This window comes from Bufo bufo, chromosome 1, assembly GCF_905171765.1.
Source record: "Bufo bufo chromosome 1, aBufBuf1.1, whole genome shotgun sequence".
Lineage (NCBI taxonomy): Eukaryota > Metazoa > Chordata > Amphibia > Anura > Bufonidae > Bufo > Bufo bufo.
In genome coordinates this window covers 677,317,440-677,339,712 of record NC_053389.1, presented here as the reverse complement: position 1 = coordinate 677,339,712, position 22,273 = coordinate 677,317,440, and the positions used below count along the sequence as shown (strand labels likewise).

The window sequence follows — 22,273 nt, the reverse complement described above, 5'->3', positions numbered from 1 at the left end:
ATGATGGGGGGGACTTTATACTGGCACATGATGATGGGGGGGAACTTTATACTGGCACATGATGATGGGGGGGACTTTATACTGGCACATGATGATGGGGGGACTTTATACTGGCACATGATGATGGGGGGACTTAATACTAGCACATGATGATGGGGGGACTTAATACTGGCACATGATGATGGGGGGACTTAATACTGGCACATGATGGGGGGGACTTAATACTGGCACATGATGGGGGGGACTTAATACTGGCACATGATGGGGGGGACTTAATACTGGCACATGATGGGGGAGACTTAATACTGGCACATGATGATGGGGGGGACTTAATACTGGCACATGATGATGGGGGGAGACTTAATACTGGCACATGATGATGGGGGGGGACTTAATACTGGCACATGATGATGGGGGACTTAATACTGGCACATGATGATGGGGGGACTTAATACTGGCACATGATGATGGGGGACTTAATACTGGCACATGATGATGGGTGGACTTAATACTCGCACATGATGATGGGGGGACTTAATACTGGAACATGGGGGGGCTTAATACTGGCACGTGATGGGGGGATTATTACTGGCACGTGATGGGGGGCTTATTACTGGCACGTGATGGGGGGCTTATTACTGGCACGTGATGGGGGGCTCATTACTGCCACGTGATGGGGGCTCTTGTTACTGCCACGTGATGGGGCTTATTACTGGCACATTGGGGGGCTCTTGTTACTGGCACGTTATTGAGGGCACTTATTACTGGCACATTATTGGTGGGCACTATAGGGGCATCTACTGAGGCCACAAAGAAGGGGTGTTTTATATGGGGGGCTCTGTACAGTAGCATTTTATACTGGGACACATTATGGTGGGTACTATGGAGAAGGGGAGAGAGGAGTACTATGGAGTCATCTACGGGGGGCACTAAGAAGGGGTATTTTATACTTGCAAATTATGGGGGACACTGAGGGCATCTACTGGGGCACGATATATGGGACATTTTATACTGGTACATTATGGGGGGCACTAGCAGGAAGGGGGGAGAGGAGCACTATGGAGGCATTTACTGGTGCACTATATAGGGGTATTTTATACTGGCACATTATGGGGGAAATTAGCTCAACTGGGGGCATAAGGGGGTATGTTTTGCACATTATAAGGAGAATTATTTCTACTGGGGGGCATTATGGTGGGTTTTATTACTCCCCCATGGTATGACCCCCTAGTAGCAGCACCAGCCTCTCCCTGCTCTGCTATCCCTCTGCCCCTTCTCCAAATCCTTATTATGAAATCTTTCTCATTAGGATAAAACACAACATCAGCTCCGCCGAGCCCCCGGCCAAGTGTTGAAGTGGTGTCCGAGATCCCCAAGGGCCAAGCCAAGTAACTGTACGTTTTCATGTGAAATATGTTTATTTTATATATGTACACTCCTGTGAGAGGCGGGGAGAGAGATCTGTGGATGACACTGTTATAGGGAGGGAGATCTGTGGATGACGCTGTTATGGAGGGGGAAATGGGGATGACACTGTCATGGGGTGGATCTGTGGATGACACATATAGCATAAGATGCTATATACGGTATGTGGCATCCACAGATCCCCCCCATAACAGTGTCATCCACAGATCCCCCTCTCTATAAAAGTGTCATCCACAGACAGCTGGACTTTTCTTCCCTGTTGCGGTTTTAGGTATTGGGTAAAGTATTGCAGCATTTCTAAGCGTACTTGTGTAAATGTATCGTTGTTATAGCTGCCCCCCCCTACTTTTGTCCTGGCCTCCAGTGTGCCCCCCCAAAATTTGAAAGCTAGAGACGCCACTGGTCTGATCGCATACATGTGCCGCGGGTCTCTGCTATTTAAAAAAGCAGAGACCCCGCGGCTAAGGCGCCCGCTGCACGTGCGAGCGAGTGCCATGTTTAGGGATCGGACCCATGACGTACAGCTACGTCATGGGTCCTTAAGGGGTTAAAGTCCCCCTCAAAGCCTGCTCTTCTTGCTCCTCCTCCCCCTAGTCACCATCCTCCTCTGACCCCTCTTCAGACTCCTGCTGACTTGTCTCAGATGGAGTAGCCCCCCCCCCCCCCCCCCCCCCCCCGGGAATTCATTGAGCATTTCGACTTCCTCATCTTCCAGCTCCTGCTCCTCGACGGCTTGATCAATGACACTACGCAATGCACGCTCCAGAATGAAGGCGTAAGGTATGATGTCACTGATTTTGCCCTGGCTGCGACTGACCAGTTTGGTGATCTCATCAAATGGCCGCAGAAGTCTGCATGCGTCGCGCATTAGCAGCCACTGACGCGGTGAAAAGAAACCAAGCTCACAGGTAGTTGCTAACAGCACGTTGCTGCTGGAGCAGCCCATCAAGCATATACAAGGTGGAGTTCCAGCGCGTCGGGCAGTCACAAATCAGACGTCTGACGGGCAGGTGGTGTCGCCGCTGAACATCAGCAAGGCAAGCCATGGCCGTGTAAGATCTTCTAAAATGGCCAGAGATTTTCCTGGCCTGCCGCAAGACGTCCTGGACCCCTGGGTATTTGGCAACGAATCGCTGCGCAACTAAGTTCAGGACGTGTGCCATGCAATGGCACGTGTGTCATTTTGCCCTGTTTCAGCGCGCTCAGCAGATTGGCACTGTTGTCGCACACCACTTTAACAACTGTCAAATTGAGCGGGGTTAGCCACTGATCTGTGACCGCAGAGCTGAAAGCAGTGCAGGACCGGTGTGGCTCTTGGCTTCCAGCCACAACAGCCGCAGCACAGCATGGCAACGTCTCACCTGGCAAGTCAAATAGGTTCTGGGGAGCTTAGGGGGTTCAGTGAAAGAGGTGGTAGCAGTGGAAAAGGAGGAGTCAGCAGAGGAGGAGACAGAGAATGGAGTAGGAGGAGGAGAAGAAGAAGCAGGCCTGCATGCAATCCGTGGCGGTAACACCAAATCCACATGGGTGCCACGGGTTACATGCTTGACGGCCGTCAGTAGGTTCACCCAGTGGGCAGTAAAAGTTATGTACCTTCCCTGCCCGTGTTTGACCACGTGTCTGTGGTCAGATGTATCTTGGCACCGACACTGTGTGCCAGAGATATATTCAATTGCTGCTGAACGTGGCCATATGGCTCTGGGATGCCCTTCTGGGAGAAATATTTCCTTCCTGGGACCTTCCATTGTGGTGTGCCAATGGCCACTAATTTTCTAAAGGCCTCCAAGTCCACCAGTTTATATGGCAGTAGTTGGCGGGCTAGCAGTTCCGACAAGCCAGCGGTCAGCCGTTGGGCAAGAGGGTTATCCGGCGACATCAACTTTTTACACTCGAACATTTGGGCCACAGAAACATAGAAACATAGAAACATAGAATGTGTCGGCAGATAAGAACCATTTGGCCCATCTAGTCTGCCCAATATACTGAATACTATGGATAGCCCCCGGCCCTATCTTATATGAAGGATGGCCTTATGCCTATCCCATGCATGCTTAAACCCCTTCACTGTATTTGCAGCTACCACTTCTGCAGGAAGGCTATTCCATGCATCCACTACTCTCTCAGTAAAGTAATACTTCCTTATATTACTTTTAAACCTTTGCCCCTCTAATTTAAAACTGTGTCCTCTTGTGGTAGTTTTTCTTCTTTTAAATATGCTCTCTTCCTTTACCGAGTTGATTCCCTTTATGTATTTAAAAGTTTCTATCATATCCCCTCTGTCTCTTCTTTCTTCCAAGCTATACATATTAAGGTCCTTTAACCTTTCCTGGTAAGTTTTATCCTGCAATCCATGTACTAGTTTAGTAGCTCTTCTCTGAACTCTCTCTAGAGTATCTATATCCTTCTGGAGATATGGCCTCCAGTACTGCGCACAATACTCCAAGTGAGGTCTCACCAGTGTTCTGTACAGCGGCATAAGCACTTCACTCTTTCTACTGCTTATACCTCTCCCTATACATCCAAGCATTCTGCTGGCATTTCGTGCTGCTCTATTACATTGTCTTCCCACCTTTAAGTCTTCTGAAATAATTACTCCTAAATCCCTTTCCTCAGATACTGCCTTCCTGCCTTCTGCCAGATGAAAGCGACGACGGCACGGTGGAAGGTGGAGTAGAGGACAAAAGGGAGGAGAGAGGAGAAAAGGCAAGACGTGGAGCGCCGGGAGTGTGGCTTTGTGGGTTCTCATGGCGTTGCTCCCATTGGGCTTGGTGATGGGAGGCCAGGTGCCTTGTTAAGGCGGTCGTCCCTAGGTGAGTGTTGGGATTACCGCGACTTATGCGTTAACAGCACAGGCTGCAGATGGCAACACTATTGTCAGCAGCTGACGCGTTAAAAAATGCCCACACTGCGGAGACATGTGTCGGAGTCCTGGGAGCGCAAGATGTGACCGTGCATTTGTAGTCTGCTTTTTGCCTCCTGTGCACTGCAAGTTTTGCCTGCTTCTCCTCCCTATTTGCTCTTCCGTCTCTCCCTCTGAACTCCCCGCCTCTTCCTCTCTTGTGGGCACCCATGTGACGTCCATCGATACGTTATCATCGTCACCTTCACCACCACTGACATTAGAGATCTCCGAGTTGGCAGCAACAGTGGGGACAACCCTCCTTGGGCTGATCTGAGTACTGTCGTCAGACCGCTGGGTGGCGGCCATTGCTATCTCCTCTTCCTCATCCGATGCCAAGAATGGCTGCGCATCGGTAAGGTCTGGGAATGGATGGGAAAATAATTCCTCTGACTCGAATGGAGGGGCTATGGTGGTGGTGTCTTTGGGGGTGCACACAGCAGAGGGTGAGGAGGGTGCAGATACAGAGGATGAGGAGGGTGCAGAAGCGGAAGGCTGAGTGAGCCACTCAACTAACTCTGGTGCGTCCTTTGACGTAATCACACACACCTTCTCCAACTTCCCACTTAGGCTCCGGCCTTGTGCACATGCCCGACCCCTACCACCCCTGCAGAACGGCCTGCCTCTTCCTCTGCCTGTCATTTTCAAAATGACCCTGTGCCAAAGTCCCTGGAGAAGAGCAGTATTTGTGGAAGCCGGTATATCGCACACCTCAATCAGTATTTGGTGGAAGCCGGTATATCGCACCCCTCAATCACTATTTGGTGGAAGCTGGTATATCGCACCCCTCAATCAGTATTTTGTGGAAACAGGTATATAGAACACCTGAATCAATATTTGGTGGAAGCAGGCATATCGCACCCCTCAATCAGTATTTTGTGGAAGCAAGTATATCACACCCCTCAATTAGTATTTTGTGGAAACAGGTATATAGAACACCTGAATCAATATTTGGTGGAAGGAGGTATATTGCACCCCTCAATCTGTATTTTGTGGAAGCAGGTAGATCAACCCCTTAATCAGTATTTGGTGGAAGCAGGTATATCGCACCCCTCAATCAGTATTTTGTGTAAGCAGGTATATAGAACCCCGTAATCAGTATTTTGTAGAAGCAGGTATATCCCACCCCTCAATCAGTATTTTGTGGAAACAGGTATAGAGAACACCTGAATCAATATTTGGTGAAAGCAGGAATATCGAACCCCTTAATCAGTATTTTGTGGAAGCCGGTATATCGCACCCCTCAATCAGTATTTTGTGGAAGCAGATATATAGAACCCCTAAATTAGTATTTTGTAGAAGCAGGTATATCACACCCCTCAATCAGTATTTTGTGGAAACATGTATATAGAACACCTGAATCAATATTTGGTGGAAGCAGGTATATAGAACCCCTTAATCAGTATTTTGTAGAAGCGGGTATATCCCACCCCTCAAACAGTATTTTGTGGAAACAGGTATAAAGAACACCTGAATCAATATTTGGTGGAAGCAGGTATATCGAACCCCTTAATTAGTATTTTGTGAAAGCAGGTATATCACACCCCTCAATCAGTATTTTGTGGAAGCAGGTATATAGAACCCCTTAATTAGTATTTTGTAGAAGCAGGTATATCACACCCCTCAATCAGTATTTTGTGGAAGCAGGTATATAGAACACCTGAATCAATATTTGGCGGAAGCAGGTATATTGCACCCCTCAATCTGTATTTTGTGGAAGCAGGTATATCAAACCCTTTAATCAGTATTTTGTGGAAGCAGGTATATCGTACCCCTCAATCAGTATTTTGTAGAAGCAGGTATATAGAACCCCTTAATCAGTATTTTGTAGAAGCAGTTATATCGCACCCCTCAATCAGTATTTTGTGGAAGCAGGTATATCGCAACCCTCAATCCGTTTTTTTGGGGGCAACAGGTATATCACACCAGTTGCAATTAGTTATTCCAATAGCGTTTGTCCCTTTATATAGCTGCGGTATCGCAGCAGAACCACACACAACTGCTGCACAATACAAATGCACTATAATATACTTTCTATGTTAGAAAGTATATTATAAGTATATCACACCCCTCAGTACATGACACCTATTGATAGCACACCTATACCAGTCCTTATAAGGTCTTTTTTGGCCCTATTAGCTAGCGTTTGGTGTCCCTAACAGTCTGTCCCTGCTCCACAAAGCAACCTCTCCCTACACTGGCAAAACAAAGAATGTAAAATGGCTGCCAGATCGGGTTCTGTTATAGGGTGGGGGTGTGACCATGTGCTGAAACATCTCAACTGGCTGTCCTGTCCCACCTGATGGATATGTCATAGGTCAAAGTTCGTCGCAATGCAAAATAATATGGCGCATGCGAACATCGCCATATGTTCGGTGAATCGCGAACGAGCAAAGTTCGCCGCAAAACGACCGCCGGGCTACCCCAAGGCCATCTCTACCCGGGACACCTGTCAATCAGCTGAGGGCCAGCTTCTATGGCCAGTCCGCCTCTGCCAGGGGTAAGATGCAGATCCTGGAACAGGCACTGTGCTTATACACTATTAAGATGTATCATGAATATGAATAAACTTCTCCATACGTCATACATTCTATAGCGGCTGTGCTTGGTATCGCGCTAAGCCCCATTCACATGAATGTGGCTGGTGAACATGGTGGCTGGTGAACGCACATAAAATCTGTGCAAATTTCTGTATGGATTTATGTCAGTTTCTGCAGCATTTCTGCACCAAAATCCGCAATGTCTAATTGCGGGTTTTGTTGCAGATTAGGCCGGGTTCACATCAGCGTTATGAATTCTGTTATTTCTTTCCCATGTTATAACGGAAAATAACGGAATTCGGAAGACGGAATTCAAAACGGAAACCTTTAGAGACATTCAGTTTTGATCTGTCATAATAGAGGTCTATTGGTAAGAATAACGGATCTGTCTGGATTCCGTTATGCAGGACGGAAAAGAAAGTCCTGTCGACAGGTTCTCCTTTTCTATCCTGCATAACTGAAACCAGATAGATCCCTTATGCTTGCCCATAGACTTCTATTATGACGGATCAAAACGAAATGTCTCTAAATGCCTGAAATTTAGGCATATTTCGGATTAGTAAATGAGCCTCAAAGTGTACATGAGATTTGTGTGATCTCATACACTTTGTTGGTACTGTAATATGTTCCGGTTTTTCCGAGCGTAAATCCGCGCAGAAAAATCTCATATATTTCGCAACGTGTGCAGGTGGCCTAGCGGGTAAGAAGTGCTAAAGCAACACTGCTCCACCTCTCCACCTAACCTAACGATCAGAGGTGGAGCAGGTGGTCCTGGCAGTCGGACCCCACTGATCACAGAGTGATGGCATATTCCAGCGATATTGTATTGTAGACAATCTGATATTGATGATCTATCCTGAGGATAGGTCATCAATATTAAAATCTTGGGAAACCCCTTTATGGTCACGTTCACACAGTCAGTATTTTTATCAGTATTTGTAAGTAGGTATGAGCGAACCCGCATCCAAACCCAGACTTTTTCACTGAAGTCCGGGTTCCGTTCTAACATGGTTATATCGGAAAATAATAGCATTCTTAAGACAGGATGCAAAAGAATATGGCCATTTACGGGTTAAAAAAACTCACCTTATTTACTTGATCACGCTGCAGCAGTCTCTTCTATCTTCATTCAGCAGGACCTCTGATATGAGCGATGACGTCACCACGTGGGAGAGAGCACAGTGATGTCATCGCGCACATCGCAGATCATTTTTTAGGTCCTGCTGAATGACGATAGAAGAGACTGCTGCAGCGCGATCAACTGGATGAGGTGAGTTGTTGTTTTTTAACCCCTAAATGGCCATATTATTTTGCATTCTGTCTTAAGAATGCTATTATTTTCTGTTATAACCATGTTATAACGGAAAATAATAAAGTGAAGTTTGGGTCTCCATTGACTTCAATGGGGTTTGGGTCCCGAACCTGAACTTTGACCTGTAGTTCGGCCAAACCCGGCGAACCCGAAGTTCCACGGGTCCCCTCATCCCTATTTGTAAGCGAAAACCAGGAGTGGGTCCAGAAGAGACACAAGTCTTTGCATTATATTTTTTCTCTGTAGGTTCCATTCCTGGTTTTGGCTTACAAATAATGATGAATAATACTGACTATGTGAATGTGGCCTAAATGAGAGAGATGCATTTCTACCGTTCTAACTAGTGCAGTGTAATCTATAACTACTCATCTCATTCACTGCACCGCTGCTACGAGCTGGGGGCCCACAAAAAAGTTGCCTGCCTTCAGTGTTCCTTGTTTACGTCTATGTATCTTTGGGCACGTCGGATTATGTTGGCTGATACTGATTGCTGCTGTAACACCCCAGAGTTGTGTTACTACACTCCTCTACCCCGCTACTATCTGTTAAGAGCCTTTACATTTGCCATCTGATATGATTTTGCTCATGTCTTCACAACTGTGCATTTAAAACTTTGTTAAATGTAAATTTCCATGTTCACCAGAAGGTGGCAGCAACGGATTGGTAAGGAATTAGTTTCAGTTTAGTACATTTAAGTTGGAATGGCTCATTCAAGCTTAGCTCCCCCTCTGTAGAGGTGTGGACTGTTCCCACATCCTACAGCATGGGTGGATAAGGAAGTTAGGGCAGTGTGCCAGCCACCCCTGTTGGGGAAGGCTGTGTGATGGCCTTCAGGAGTCCCCCTGTCTAGGGAAGAAAGCCAGGATCTTGTCTCAGCTGAGACATTGATCACCTCCCCAGCCTGAGAACCCTCAGCCTCGGCTGGATGAAGAAAGCAGACAATCTCCAGAGTTCCAGGACGAAAGCATTCCCTGTGAGCCTATCTGTGAGTAAAGTCCAGAGACCTAGGAGAAGCCATATTCCTCCTCAGATAGTCAGTCCCCATACAGCAGAAGATAAAGAGAAGTGCAGAAGCTAAATTACTGCCACAGTTACAGAGCTAACAAGCTCCAGAGGTATAGTGCAGAAGATTTATTCATGCCAAATTGCCAACCATTGTCAAAACCTGTTGGGACCAAAGACCAAAGCTGGATTTTGATTGGATGAAAGTTATCTTCAGTAAAGCCAAGTTTGAATTTCACCTAAAGGTCTGTACATCAATTTACATTGCTGCACAATACCTCTATTACTCCTACTATCACTACACTCAATTTATTGCAAGTGAGCCAGGAGTCCAGCCGTGCCCAGGTAGGAGACACTGTTGACAGCATTATCATCACCATACAGAGACACTATAGGCGATCACACCACTTTGGCATTCCTAACCTGGGGCGTGAGTTATAACATCTTGGAATGGCTCTGTGATAGTACCCTGCGCACGCTGCAATTGGTGTCACGAACAAAACATAGACTATCATCTACACCTGACCCAGTCATTGCATAATTTGGAGTCAGCGTATACCAGTATCCTGCTCATTGAACTGCTTTTCAACAGGGATGCTGCAGAAGAAAAAATATCCTGTTTTTTCCAACAAGATGGAGCAACATGCCACACCTCACGGATCTCACTGGCACGGGTTCATGAGCTGTTCACGAGGAGCAGACTGTGAGGAAGGGGTCATGGCCGCCACGTTCCTAAGACTTGTCCACATGAGATTTTTATCTGTGGGGAAATTTATAACAGAAAGTGTCCGCTAACAATCCACATCCCCTGGATGAACTCAAGGAAAACAATACAAACACCATCCGCAGCATCACAAGCCGTATCAGCCAACATAATCCGACCTGCCCGAAGATGCATAGATGTAAACGGGGACCACTTTCAGCATCTTTTGTGACTTGTGGGTAATTAAAAAAAACAATCCACTTGCTCGTTCATCTTGTCGTACTATCGCTGGAGATGGCTACTTTTCCGTGGACCACCCTGTATAATACAGGCATGAAATGGTATGCAAATACAAGACTATAACATTATTAGAAAAGTGATGTATTACATGAGAGACAGAACTCACCTTCTGTTTTGTGCTGTGACGGATAAGCGGATTTAAGTCATCTCTAAGCTTAAGATGAGCTTTGGGTTTAGTTCTCACCAGGGATTTGGTGACTTCAGGCTGTCCTTTTTGTCTCCTTACCAGCTTGGAAAGCTCTGCATGGATTGCCTTAAAGGAAACAAATCTATTAGCTGCATTCCTTGTATTGTTCATACAGTGCTGTGAAAAAGTATTTGCCCCTTCCCAATTTCTTCTGTTTTTGCATATTTGTGACACTTGAATGTTTTAGATAATCAAACATTAGACAAATGTTGATAAATCAAATATTAGACAAAGATATCCCAAGTAAATGCAAAATGGTTTTTTTAAGTGATCATATAACCCCTTCTAGACACAGCCAATTTTCACCTTCCTGACACTGCCTAATTTTGCAAATCTGGTATGTGGTAATAACTTTAGAATGCTTTTCTTTATCCAGGCTATTCCTAAAAAGTTTTTTAGTGACACATTTTACTTCATGTTAGTGGTAAATTTGGGTCGATATGTTTTACCTTTATTTAAAAAAAATCCCAAATTCACAGAAATATTGGAAACATTTGCATTTTTCTAAATTTGAATTTTGATATTTTTAAGGCAGATAGTGATACCTCATAAAATAGTTATTCATTAAAGGGGTTTTACGAGGCTTTAATACTGATGACCTAGCCTATGGCTCAGGAGTAAAAGAGCACCATGTACATTTTGAGGCCCAATGTGTTGATTTACACCGCTTGTACTGACAACTGTATAGACTCTGGGTGAAATAATAAATGGAACCCTCAAAATGACCACATTTTGGAAACTCTGCCCCTCAAGGTATTTATCAGGTATTTTGTAGAAATTAATGAGCCAGATGACCATGAAAAATGAAAATTGCAAGTTTTCCACAGATTTGGCATTTCAGTCCTCAACATGCTGTGCCGAGCTTTTGCCATCTGAGACACACAATGCCCCTTAAATTGTTAGGCGGGTTTAACTAGGTATAAAAAAGCCATAAATGTGGGTGTAAACTGCTCTTTGGGTATGTTGCAGGGTTCAGAAGGGAAAGATCAACTTTTGGCTTTGCAGCACATATTTTGATGGATTGGTTCACAGGCACCATGTTGCTTTCAAATGTCTCCGAGGTACCAGTACAACTTTTTTCTGCCAAACATAAGTTTTTTTATTTCTCTCTCAATGGAGCTGTATGAGCGCTTATTTTTTGCAGGATGAGTTACCATAATCATTAATACTATTTGGGGGTACATGATACAGTATGACTTTTTGAGTGCTTTTTTGGGAAGCAGAATAAAGAAAAGATGGCAATAGTGAATTGCTTGATGAGGAGAAGATTTTTTTTTATTACACTTAAAACTATTTTCTTATTTTATTTATTTTTATAAAACACATGTTTAACCCCCTCCCGACCTATGACGTACTACTACGTCAAGGGAACCACTGCGTTCCCGCATTTTGACGTAATAGTACGTCATAGTGATTGCGCGGGCACTGGAGCGGTGCGGGCGCGATCACTGCAGGGGCACGGCAGTCCGTGGTAGCCGGGCCCCTGCTGTATCCGCCGGCATCGCTGTAAAAGCCGATGCCGGCGGATTAACCCCTTCTATGCCGCGGTCCGCGCTGACCGCGACATAGAAGGGGTTTGTGTCGGGTGAGTGATCACATCTAGTCCCCGCGCTGCTGTGGCGGGGACTCGATGTGTCACAAGACAGCCCGATGCCGTGCAGAGGCTGCCCAATGCCTTGCACGGCATCGGAAACTGCCTTCTACGAGTGCCGAGGAGATGCAGCCTCAGACTGGGTCTCCTAGGCAACCTGTTTGTGTACTACTCACTGTAGTACACGAACAGGCAATGCATTACAATACTTATGTCTTGCTCCGCACCACATCGCGGACAGAAAAACGCTGCTTGACAATAAATGGGGACAAAACTGAAGCGTTTTCTTCTGCTATTGAGATCCTATGATGGAACTCAATAGCGGAATTGAAAACGCAGATGTGAAAGTAGCCTAATAGTAAATGTATGCCACCCAACAGAAATCACTGTGTTATGTCACTTTCCTCAAATACAGCCATTTATCAGAACTGGCTCTTTCAAACATTTTTAGCCTATCATTGTGCCTTGTGGCAAATCAGTTTCGATTTTAGTTGCTATTGATTACGTCCTGTTTTGGAGCCTTATAAAGTAGGACGTAGGAAACCTCATTGGTAAGAACAAGAGGTGTGGTTAGTGTCACATGATCTGTTGTCATCAGGACACATCTCACTGCCCCAAGGCATGATGGGACAACAGTCACATAACAAACCAGAAAGTAGGATTCAAACATGGGGGATAAGAGAAGACTGCAAATCGGGTAAATATGAAAAAAATATTTAAAAAAACAATACAAAGGAGGAATAAGAGTAATTGATAAAAATACACTTTAGAATGAAAAATTGTTCATGGCACAAACCCTTTAAGACATTAATACATGTATAGTTATTAGTAGAGATAAAAAGAACTTACCGCAATACATAATTTCGGATTTTACAATAAACAGATATATTATAATCTTAACAGAAAACAAGGAAGCATTAAAACAATTAGAGGAGCGCTCTGATCTTATTATAAAAATGGCAGATCAGGGTGGTTCAGTTGTAGTGCTAGACAAAGAGGTTTATTTTCAACAAATGATGGTTCTATTGTCTGATGCCTCTACATATAGGAAACTAGAAGGAAATCCTATTGGAAAATATCAGAATGAATATATACTGATTTTAAATAAAGTTAAAAATAATGGTTATCTAAATGAGAAACAGTTTGATTTCCTACATGTCGAGTCACCAGTCACACCAATTATACATGTACTGCCTAAAACACACAAAAATACGAATCCTCCTCCTTTAAGACCGATAGTTTCAGGAATTGGGTCTCTCCTAGAAAAAATGGCTGGATGCGCTATTACAGCGCTTGGTTAGAAGATTACAAGGGTATATTAAAGATTCATCATATGTGTTACGAGCATTTTATGAAAAACCATGGAGTATCAAATCTACCTGGTTAACCTTGGATGTTTTTTCACTTTATCCCTCTATCCCCCACAATTTAGCTATTTTAGCACTTGACTATCACCTCCACAGATATAGTAGTCATTTTAATAGAATTTATTGACTATATCTTGGAGGTGACTGCTTTTCTTATGACGCACAACTATTTTAGTTTTGATAACAAGTTTTATGTACAAATTGAGGGTGTGTCAAAGGGAGTGAAATTTTCACCATCTCTTGCTAACATAACTATGGCATATTGGGAAGAACGCTTTATTTTCTCTGATGATAACCTCTTTTTCAGATGCAATAGTCTGGTATGGCAGATACATCGACGATTTGCTCCTTGCCTGGGGCACTGATGTGTCTGCCATACCAGACTTTATAAATTATGTTAATAATAATACATGTAATTTATAATTCACCCACCATATGGACACACGATCTGTGTGCTTTTTGGATTTAAAACTGACTGGAATCCCAAATCAGAATATTCACACAGACTTTCCGCAAGGAGGTCTCAGGTAATGCCATAATAAAGGCAAATAGCCATCACCCAATTCACAAGGGCAAGGAGAAACTGTAGTAGTGATATAGCTTTTCAAAAAGAATGCCAACTAATTGGGACACATTTGAAACAGAGAGGGTATGCAAATTAGATGTTATCAAGAGCTCTAGATATAGCAAACAATAAAAAAAGAACAGACCTCCTTTTTAAATCCAAAAGGACAGATATAAATAAAAATACTAATAAAAATAAAAAAGGCACAAAAAAGAAATAGGAGATGACAAAAAACCTATACTTGCCTATACTTGTACTCACATATAGTTGCCAGTTCTCCCTAATACAGAAAGCAATAAGGAAATGTCTCCCAATTCTATATGATGATGACATTCTATATGATTTTTTAAAGAATGGATGTAGGATCGTATCAAGGCGACCCCGCACCATAGCTAATTCTTTGTCTCCATCTCGGTTCACACGTGTCTCTAGTAAACCTAAAAGCACTTGGATGAAATATTTGGGTTTTACCAAGTGTAAAACATGTAAATATGCCCAACCAACTACAACCTTTGATAACGCTACACATACAGAAACCTTTCCGATAAAAAATTACATTAATTGCAATACATCGGGAGTTGTCTATATGATAAAATGCTCAATTTGCGATCTAGTTTATGTGGGAAGTACAAGCAGACAATACAAAACCAGATTACGAGAGCATCTTAACTATATTACCAACCCCCGGGCAGTTGGTACATCGAGTGCAGGGAATCACTTACGAGAGGCCTGGATGGCTTCTGAACATATGCCATTGAGAAATTAACTGTCTCACCCAGGAGTGGAAATATAAAAAAGAAAATACTGTTACGAGAGGCTTACTGGATTTTCAGATTGAATACCCGACATCCATCGGGACTCAATCTGAAAAGGGAGTCAATGTATTTTTATCTATAACAGTGGAGTCTAATATATATGTAAAATAAAATAAAATGGCAAATGAAACTGAAACAGCAGTAACAAAACGCACGAAAATACAACATAAAGGGAATTGCCCGAGATTAAAAATATAATATTGGATAACATCTTAAATACATAAGCCATTATTCAGTCACACTGACTGAGAGAAGATTTCCTGGAGTAGAGGAGGGATTTTTTTTCACAATTTTAACAGTGTGTTTCATTGTGATGTGCACATGATGTGCATGTTCACACCATGCAGTTTTGGTGAACAATTTGTTCAACACCGGGTTTTTCCTCTTTTATTCCTGTTTTTCTCTTTCTATGTGATCCATTGTATGGAAATTAATGCATTTATGGAATGTATAGATTTTATTTATGTAATTGAGAAAAACATTAGTGTTCAACCACTGAAAACAACTATTGGTGTTTGAATATAAGTGTGACAGGTGATTGATTGTTAGGTGTTCAGCCCAGGGTGAATTCCCATCCCCCTTTCCTCATGTTTTTTTCCTTTTTTTCTTCCTTCCCTCCCACTCCCATGTTTTGTTTCCACCCTCCCTATTCTCCTATTGGAGGTTGATGTCCATTTTTACCCCTTAGCTGAACACCACACAGGGTTATGATTAAAAACGTTAGAGTTCGAAACATGTTAACGGGCCGGCGGGGTCTGTGCGAGATTACACAGAGGCAAGTGAAGTGAATAAATTAGCTAGAAGGCGGCGCTGGGTGGGGAGGGGATCTGTGGATGACACTTAGGGGGATATGCGGATGATATTTATGGGATCTGTGGTGGATGACACTTAGGGGGATCTGTGGTGTATGACACTTATGGGGGATCTGTGGATGACACTTATGGGGGATCTGTGGATGACACTTATGGGGGATCTGTGGATGACATTTATGGGGGATCTGTGGATGACACTTATGGGGGATATGTGCATGACACTTATGGGGGATCTGTGGATGACACTTGTGGGGATATAATGGTATAGTGTAGCTGATAGGTTACAGTGCAGGGTGTTAGGTAGTGTGATAGGAATTACTGTTTCTCTGCTGTCCATACATACATGCTACAGACATAGTGCTGTGATGTCACAACAATACTTAGTGCACCAATCAGTAATATCTACTCAGAACTGATAAAATGTAAAGTTGCATGTATCATTAGTGCCGATTTGCGCAATTGCGAAAATAATGACGAGATCACGAATTCTAGAATTAGCAAATTTATTGCAAATATTATGCGAAAAATTCGTGAAATATTGCGAGAATGAATATTGCCTATGCCGCTCATCACTATTAGGCAACACTTAATTTTTATTATTAAATATTGAATATTAAATTTAACCAAAACTTGAAAGAAAGAAAGTAAACTTAAATTCGCCAATATATTATCCCAATCTTCGATGGAAATTCACGGACAATCAATTTGCCAAGCCTTTTGTGCCGGAGAACGTGTATTATTAAATCGTGTTTTAAGCAACACTTTATAAAGTTGAGAAATTTTAACCTTCTGTTCCGTCCCATATTCCCTATAAATTAATAGACGAAGCGGCCACTCTGTGGCCTCCTCATGCTGCTGCCAACTCCACAATGTCTCGTCGTCGTGCCACTCTGTGGCCCCCTCATGCTACTGCCACCTCCAAACTGTGTCACCTTGCCACTCTGTAGCCTCCTGATGCTGCCGCCACTTCCATACTATGTCACCTTGCCACTCAGTGGCCTCCTGATGCTGCCGCCACCTCTACACTATGTCACCTTGCCACTCTGTGGCCTCCTGATGCTGCCGCCACCTTCACAGTATGTCACCTTGCCACTCGGTGGTCTCCTGATGCTGCCGCCACCTCCACACTCGGTCATTGTGCCACCCTGTGGCTTCCTCCTGATGCTGCTGCTGCCGCCACCTCCAGACTCTGTCATTGTGCCACTCGTGGCTTCCTCATACTGCTGCCATCTCCACACTCGGTCATTGTGCCCATCGGTGGCCTCCTCCTACTGCTGCCACCTCTACACTCTGACATTGTGACACTCTGTGACTTCGTCATACTGCTGACTCCAGCTTCTGTCATTGTGCCACTCGGTGGCTTCCTCATGCTGCTGCCACCTCCACACTCGGTCATTGTGCCACTCGGTGGCCTTCTCCTGATGCTGCTACTGCCACCACCTCCACACTCTGTCATTGTGCCACTCGGTGGCTTCCTCATACTGCTGCCACCTCCACAATCTGTCATTGCGCCACTCAGTGGCCTTCTCCTGATGCTGCTACTGCTGCTGCCGCCACCTCCAGACTCTCTCATTGTGCCACTCGGTGGCTTCCTCATATTGCTGCCACCTCCACACTGGGTCATACTGCTGCCACCTCCACACTCGGTCATTGTGCCCATCGGTGGCCTCCTCATACTGCTGCCACCTCCACACTCTGACATTGTGACAATCTGTTACTTCTTCATACTGCTGACTCCAGCTTCTGTCATTGTGCCACTCGGTGGCTTCCTCATGCTGCTGCCACCTCCACACTCGGTCATTGTGCCACTCGGTGGCCTTCTCCTGATGCTGCTACTGCCACCACCTCCACACTCTGTCATTGTGCCACTCGGTGGCTTCCTCATACTGCTGCCACCTCCACACTCTGTCATTGCGCCACTCAGTGGCCTTCTCCTGATGCTGCTACTGCTGCTGCCGCCATCTCCGGACTCTATCATTGTGTCACTCGGTGGCTTCTTCATACTGCTGCCACCTCCACACTCTGTTATTGTGCCACTCGGTGGCCTTCTCCTGATACTGCTTCTGCCACCACCTCCAGACTCTCTCATTGTGCCACTGGGTGGCTTCCTCATACTGCTGCCACCTCCACACTGGGTCATACTGCTGCCACCTCCACACTCTGTTATTGTGCCACTCGGTGGCCTTCTCCTGATACTGCTACTGCTGCTGCCGCCACCTCCAGCTTCTGTCATTGTGCCACTCGGTGGCTTCTGCATACTGCTGCCACCTCCACACCCGGTCATTGTGCTATTCGGTGGCCTCCTCATACTGCTGCCACCTCCACAATCTGTCATTGGGCCACTCTGTGGTCTCCTCATGCTGCTTCCACCTCACCACTATGTCATAGGTCCACTCTGTGGACTTCTCATGCTGTTCCCACTCTCCCCACTTCATGACTGGGCCACTATTTAGCCTTTTTGGCTTGGCTGACATAATCATTTATTTGACCCTTCTTCTGATCTGTCAGAAGGAAGGAAAAATGAGACGCACAACGGATCCTGTCTGTGTAGCAGCTGTAAGGCCTGTATGGTCCCATCAGAATTGGTGTATGATTTGGTAGCCAAAAGCAGGAGTGGGTACAAAACACAGAAGACTTGCAAATATTCCGTTCACGTGTCATCTCTGTTTTAGATCCAGTCCTGTTTTTTTTTTGGCATTAGCAATACTGACAGGATCCGTTTTTTGTGGGTTATTGTTCTGACGGATCAGAGGAAGGGCAAATTAATCAGTGGCGTCAACACAAACTTACTGCTGACACCCTCTCCACTCTGTCGGGGGGCTATACTTGTATAAGCGTTTAATAGAACAGGTTCTGATAACATCTATGGGGAATCAGCTGGCAACGGTGTAAAAGGAGTGCGCTTCTTCTTGGCACTAACATCGACCTGTAAGGTTGAGTTCATATTTCAGTTATTTGGTCAGTTTTGGCCCCGTGACTGCATTAATAAGTGAAGTGTGCAGTGATTCTAAGAGCGACGCCTGTCATCTGCATGTCATACAGACTCACAGTATTATTTCACTACCAAAGCAGACTCCCTATGCGTGTTACTACAAGGCACAGTGTTCTACACCACTATAAAGGCTCTTAGCAGCCAGGAAATAGACGGTGGTTTTTAACGAAATTCGCAGCGAATATATTCAGCTAAACCGGCGAATCAAATTTTAGAAAAATTTGCTCATCTCTACTGCTAATACATCGTATTACAACAGACCTAGACAAATATTTGCAGGTTTAGGAGCGAGCAATGAAATGCTGAAGGACTGGATCCAAATTGCAACGGGGGGTGTGCCAGCCTGGTCTTACATGGCCCTTGAACTTTTTCCTTACCCCTCAGCAGTCAGAATAGATCTCTCCCAGGTTTAGTAGAGCTCCCCCTCTCTTCTAATGGTAAACATTGTGCCCCACATTAATGCAACAGCCAGCTCCTTGCATTCATCATCGGGTTGAACCACCGGCATGATGGACAGAAAATTAAACCCAGTCAACCAGAACAAATTTTTAAATCGGCATAGCAAACTGCCCAGCCCCAGCAGAAAACTATATGAACTAGCAGATGGAATTCTTTGCTTCAGATTCACTTTATGGCTATAGCTACGTGGAAACTATAGGAGTCAATGTTTGGAACTAGAGATGAGCGAATCGATTCTAACAAATAAATTTGTCATCACTAGGGCTTCTTCACCTGTAGGGGGCTGTCCCCCGCAGGTGAAGAAGTGCCCACCTGCAGCCCTGACAATTTCCTGCCTGCGTTGCTGCTCATATTAGCAGAGCCTGTGCCCTTGCTCTGTAATTGGAGCAACGGTGCAGGCAGTAAATTGTCAGGACTGGACCAAATGACCAGACTTCTCAATCTTGCAGGAGATGGGAGCTTCTTCACCTGCGGGGACAATTCACCACAGATGAAGAAGCCCTGCTGATGGGATGAATCGATTCACTCATCTGTATTTGGAACCCTTATATATTATTAACGAATATAAACTCCCTTCTACCACAGACTACAGACTGCTTCTTGCAGACAGACTACAGACTACTAATGCAGTGGCAGATCACTGTTAAAGAGTCAATGCTATGATTTACACTTTAAAAGTTGTTAAAATGTTTACTGAAAAGAAATGTACACTATATAGCCCAAAAGGTTATATATAGGTGAGTATCTGTCACTAGTGACCTCCCGATCCAACTATTTGCATGGACACATAGCTGTGGTTCACTTGGTACAATGAGGGCATCACCATTGGTCTTGTTGCACCTAAACTCTACTGTTTTCTGTGGCCAGCCCCTCCCTCACTGTTTTGCCACTGCCTGGCCTGTCAATCAAAGCAGCAAGGGAGGGGCTTGTCACAGAAAGGAGAGGAGCTTGGATGCAACAAGAGCAATGTTGACACCCTCGCGTCAAAGGAGTAGTTTGCATATTAAGAAAAATTATCATAACTCAGGAATTTGAGCTTCAGTACACAAAAGAAAAACATCAATTTAAATCAGGTGAACTACAGCTATGTGCAAACAATATGATAGGGAGGTCGCTGCCGACAGATTCCCTTTAAAACTACTGGTTATTTAGTGTAGTGAGACACTTTACTGGAGTGAGACAGTAAGGTAAACACACGTTTATGGCAATAGACTTCACTGCATGTGGCAAGGGTTAACTGCTTCTGGCGAACATCGGACTTCTGAGACAGAGTGGCCATCCGATCTAGGATTGCATCCTACCACTGACTACAGCAGAAAGTATATTGAGAGTGATTGCATGCCAAGATTGCCAGTAGCTAAGGACCGTTATTACAACCACCTCCTATGTACTGCCTTTTGGAAAAGCCTACTCTGTACAATATCTCAGAACTACGCTCTATTTATTCAAAACAAACGGGCCTGGCCATTGTTTCCACCATCCACCGGCACTTCTCCTGCTCTCCTACCTTGCATTTTACTTCTCATTCTAACATCAAGGGCACCCCAGCTACCACCAGCAGGAGACACCAAAAGTCTTAGAGTGTGCTCATAGGGGAGCAAACGGTGTGCCCCTCCATTCACTGCTGACACTGGAGCCGGGATTAGCCACCTTGAGGACTACAACCACCCTCGATGCCTCAGCCACTGCTCCCCCCTGCAGGCCAGTGAGCAGCACTATCTGTCAGCAGATTTGTACCTAAAAAACTGGCTGACCTGTTACATATGCTCTTGGCAGCTGAAGGCATCTGTGTTGGTCCCATGTTCATATGTGCCTGCATTGCTGAGAAAAATTATGTTTTAATATATGCAAATGAGCCTCTAGGAGCAACGGGGGCGTTGCCGTTACACCTAGAGGCTCTGCTCTCTCTGAATCTGCCGCACCCTCTCCACTTTGATTGTCAGGGCTATGCTAGTGAAAATGTTATCATTCCTGGCCCTGACTTCTAAAGTCAATCAAATTGTATACTGTATCAACATATTGTACACTGTGGTAATGCAGTTATTAGAAAAAGTTATGTAATTGACTAGTGGCATCCATAAAGGATAAAACCCATGGCAAAGCTACAAATAAGGTCCCTTAGAGGTTCTGCTTGATACCACCACACTGCTGCTACCCGAGACAGGGAGTTATGTTGTTCCCATCTTGTATTCATGGTATAGGTACATTTTCTTCCTTGTTTGCTAGTATTGCTTTAGGATTCTTTCACATTAGCGTTTTTTGCAGATATGTCACCGATCTGCAAAAACGCTTCCGTTACAATAATACAACCGCATGCATACGTCATGAACGGATCCGGTTGTATTATGTCTTCTATAGCCATGACGGATCTGTCATGAACACCATTGAAAGTCGATGGGGGACGGATCCCTTTTCTATTGTGTCAGAGAAAACGGATCCGTCCCACTTGACTTACATTGTGTGTCAGGATGGATCCGTTTTGCTCCGCACCACATGGCGGACAGAAAAATGCTGCAGGCAGCGTTTTTTTTGTGTCCGCCTCCAGAGCAGAATGGTGACTGACCAGAGGCAAACTGATGCATACTGAGCGGAACCTTTTCCATTCAGAATGCATTAGGGCGAAACTGATCCGTTTTGGACTGCTTGTGAGAGCCCATGACGGATATCAGAAACGGAAAGCCTAAATGCTAGTTTGAAAATACCTGTTGTGCAAATTATGACTCCAAATTCCAAATGGGATGAGATTGACCTGAAATGGGACCTCTCTTGCTAGGGGTCACATAGCAGTTGCATGGGTTGCTTCTATGGTAAATACACCCTTGTGTTTGACCCTTGTCCCAGCTTTCAAAAATTAAATCAGTTTTGTTCTTGAATATACATGAATGTGAATAATATATACCGGTATATATTTTCCTTACATTCTACAGTATCATAAAATTGTGATTCTTGATTTACAGTCAGGTCCATAAATATTAGGACATCAACACAATTCTAACATTTTTGGCTCTATACACCACCACAATGGATTTGAAATGAAACGAACAAGATGTGCTTTACCTGCAGACTGTCAGCTTTAATTTGAGGGTATTTACATCCAAATCAGGTGAACGGTGTAGGAATTACAACAGTTTGCATATGTGCCTCCCACTTGTTAATGGACCAAAAATAATGGGACAGAATAATAATCATAAATCAAACTTTCACTTTTTAATACTTGGTTGCAAATCCTTTGCAGTCAATTACAGCCTGAAGTCTGAAATGCATAGACATCACCAGACGCTGGGTTTCATCCCTGGTGATGCTC

General features: G+C 44.5%; 1 protein-coding gene across 1 annotated transcript in view; it reads right to left on the bottom strand.

Moving 5' to 3' along the window:
- Positions 1–22,273, bottom strand: part of LOC120986680 (peptidyl-prolyl cis-trans isomerase FKBP8-like) — a 73,682-nt gene that overhangs the window by 22,933 nt on the left and 28,476 nt on the right. Inside the window, exon 8 of the mRNA XM_040415362.1 lies at positions 10,288–10,434. Coding sequence (XP_040271296.1) covers positions 10,288–10,434 — 147 coding nt within the window. The remainder of the gene's footprint in view (positions 1–10,287; positions 10,435–22,273) is intronic.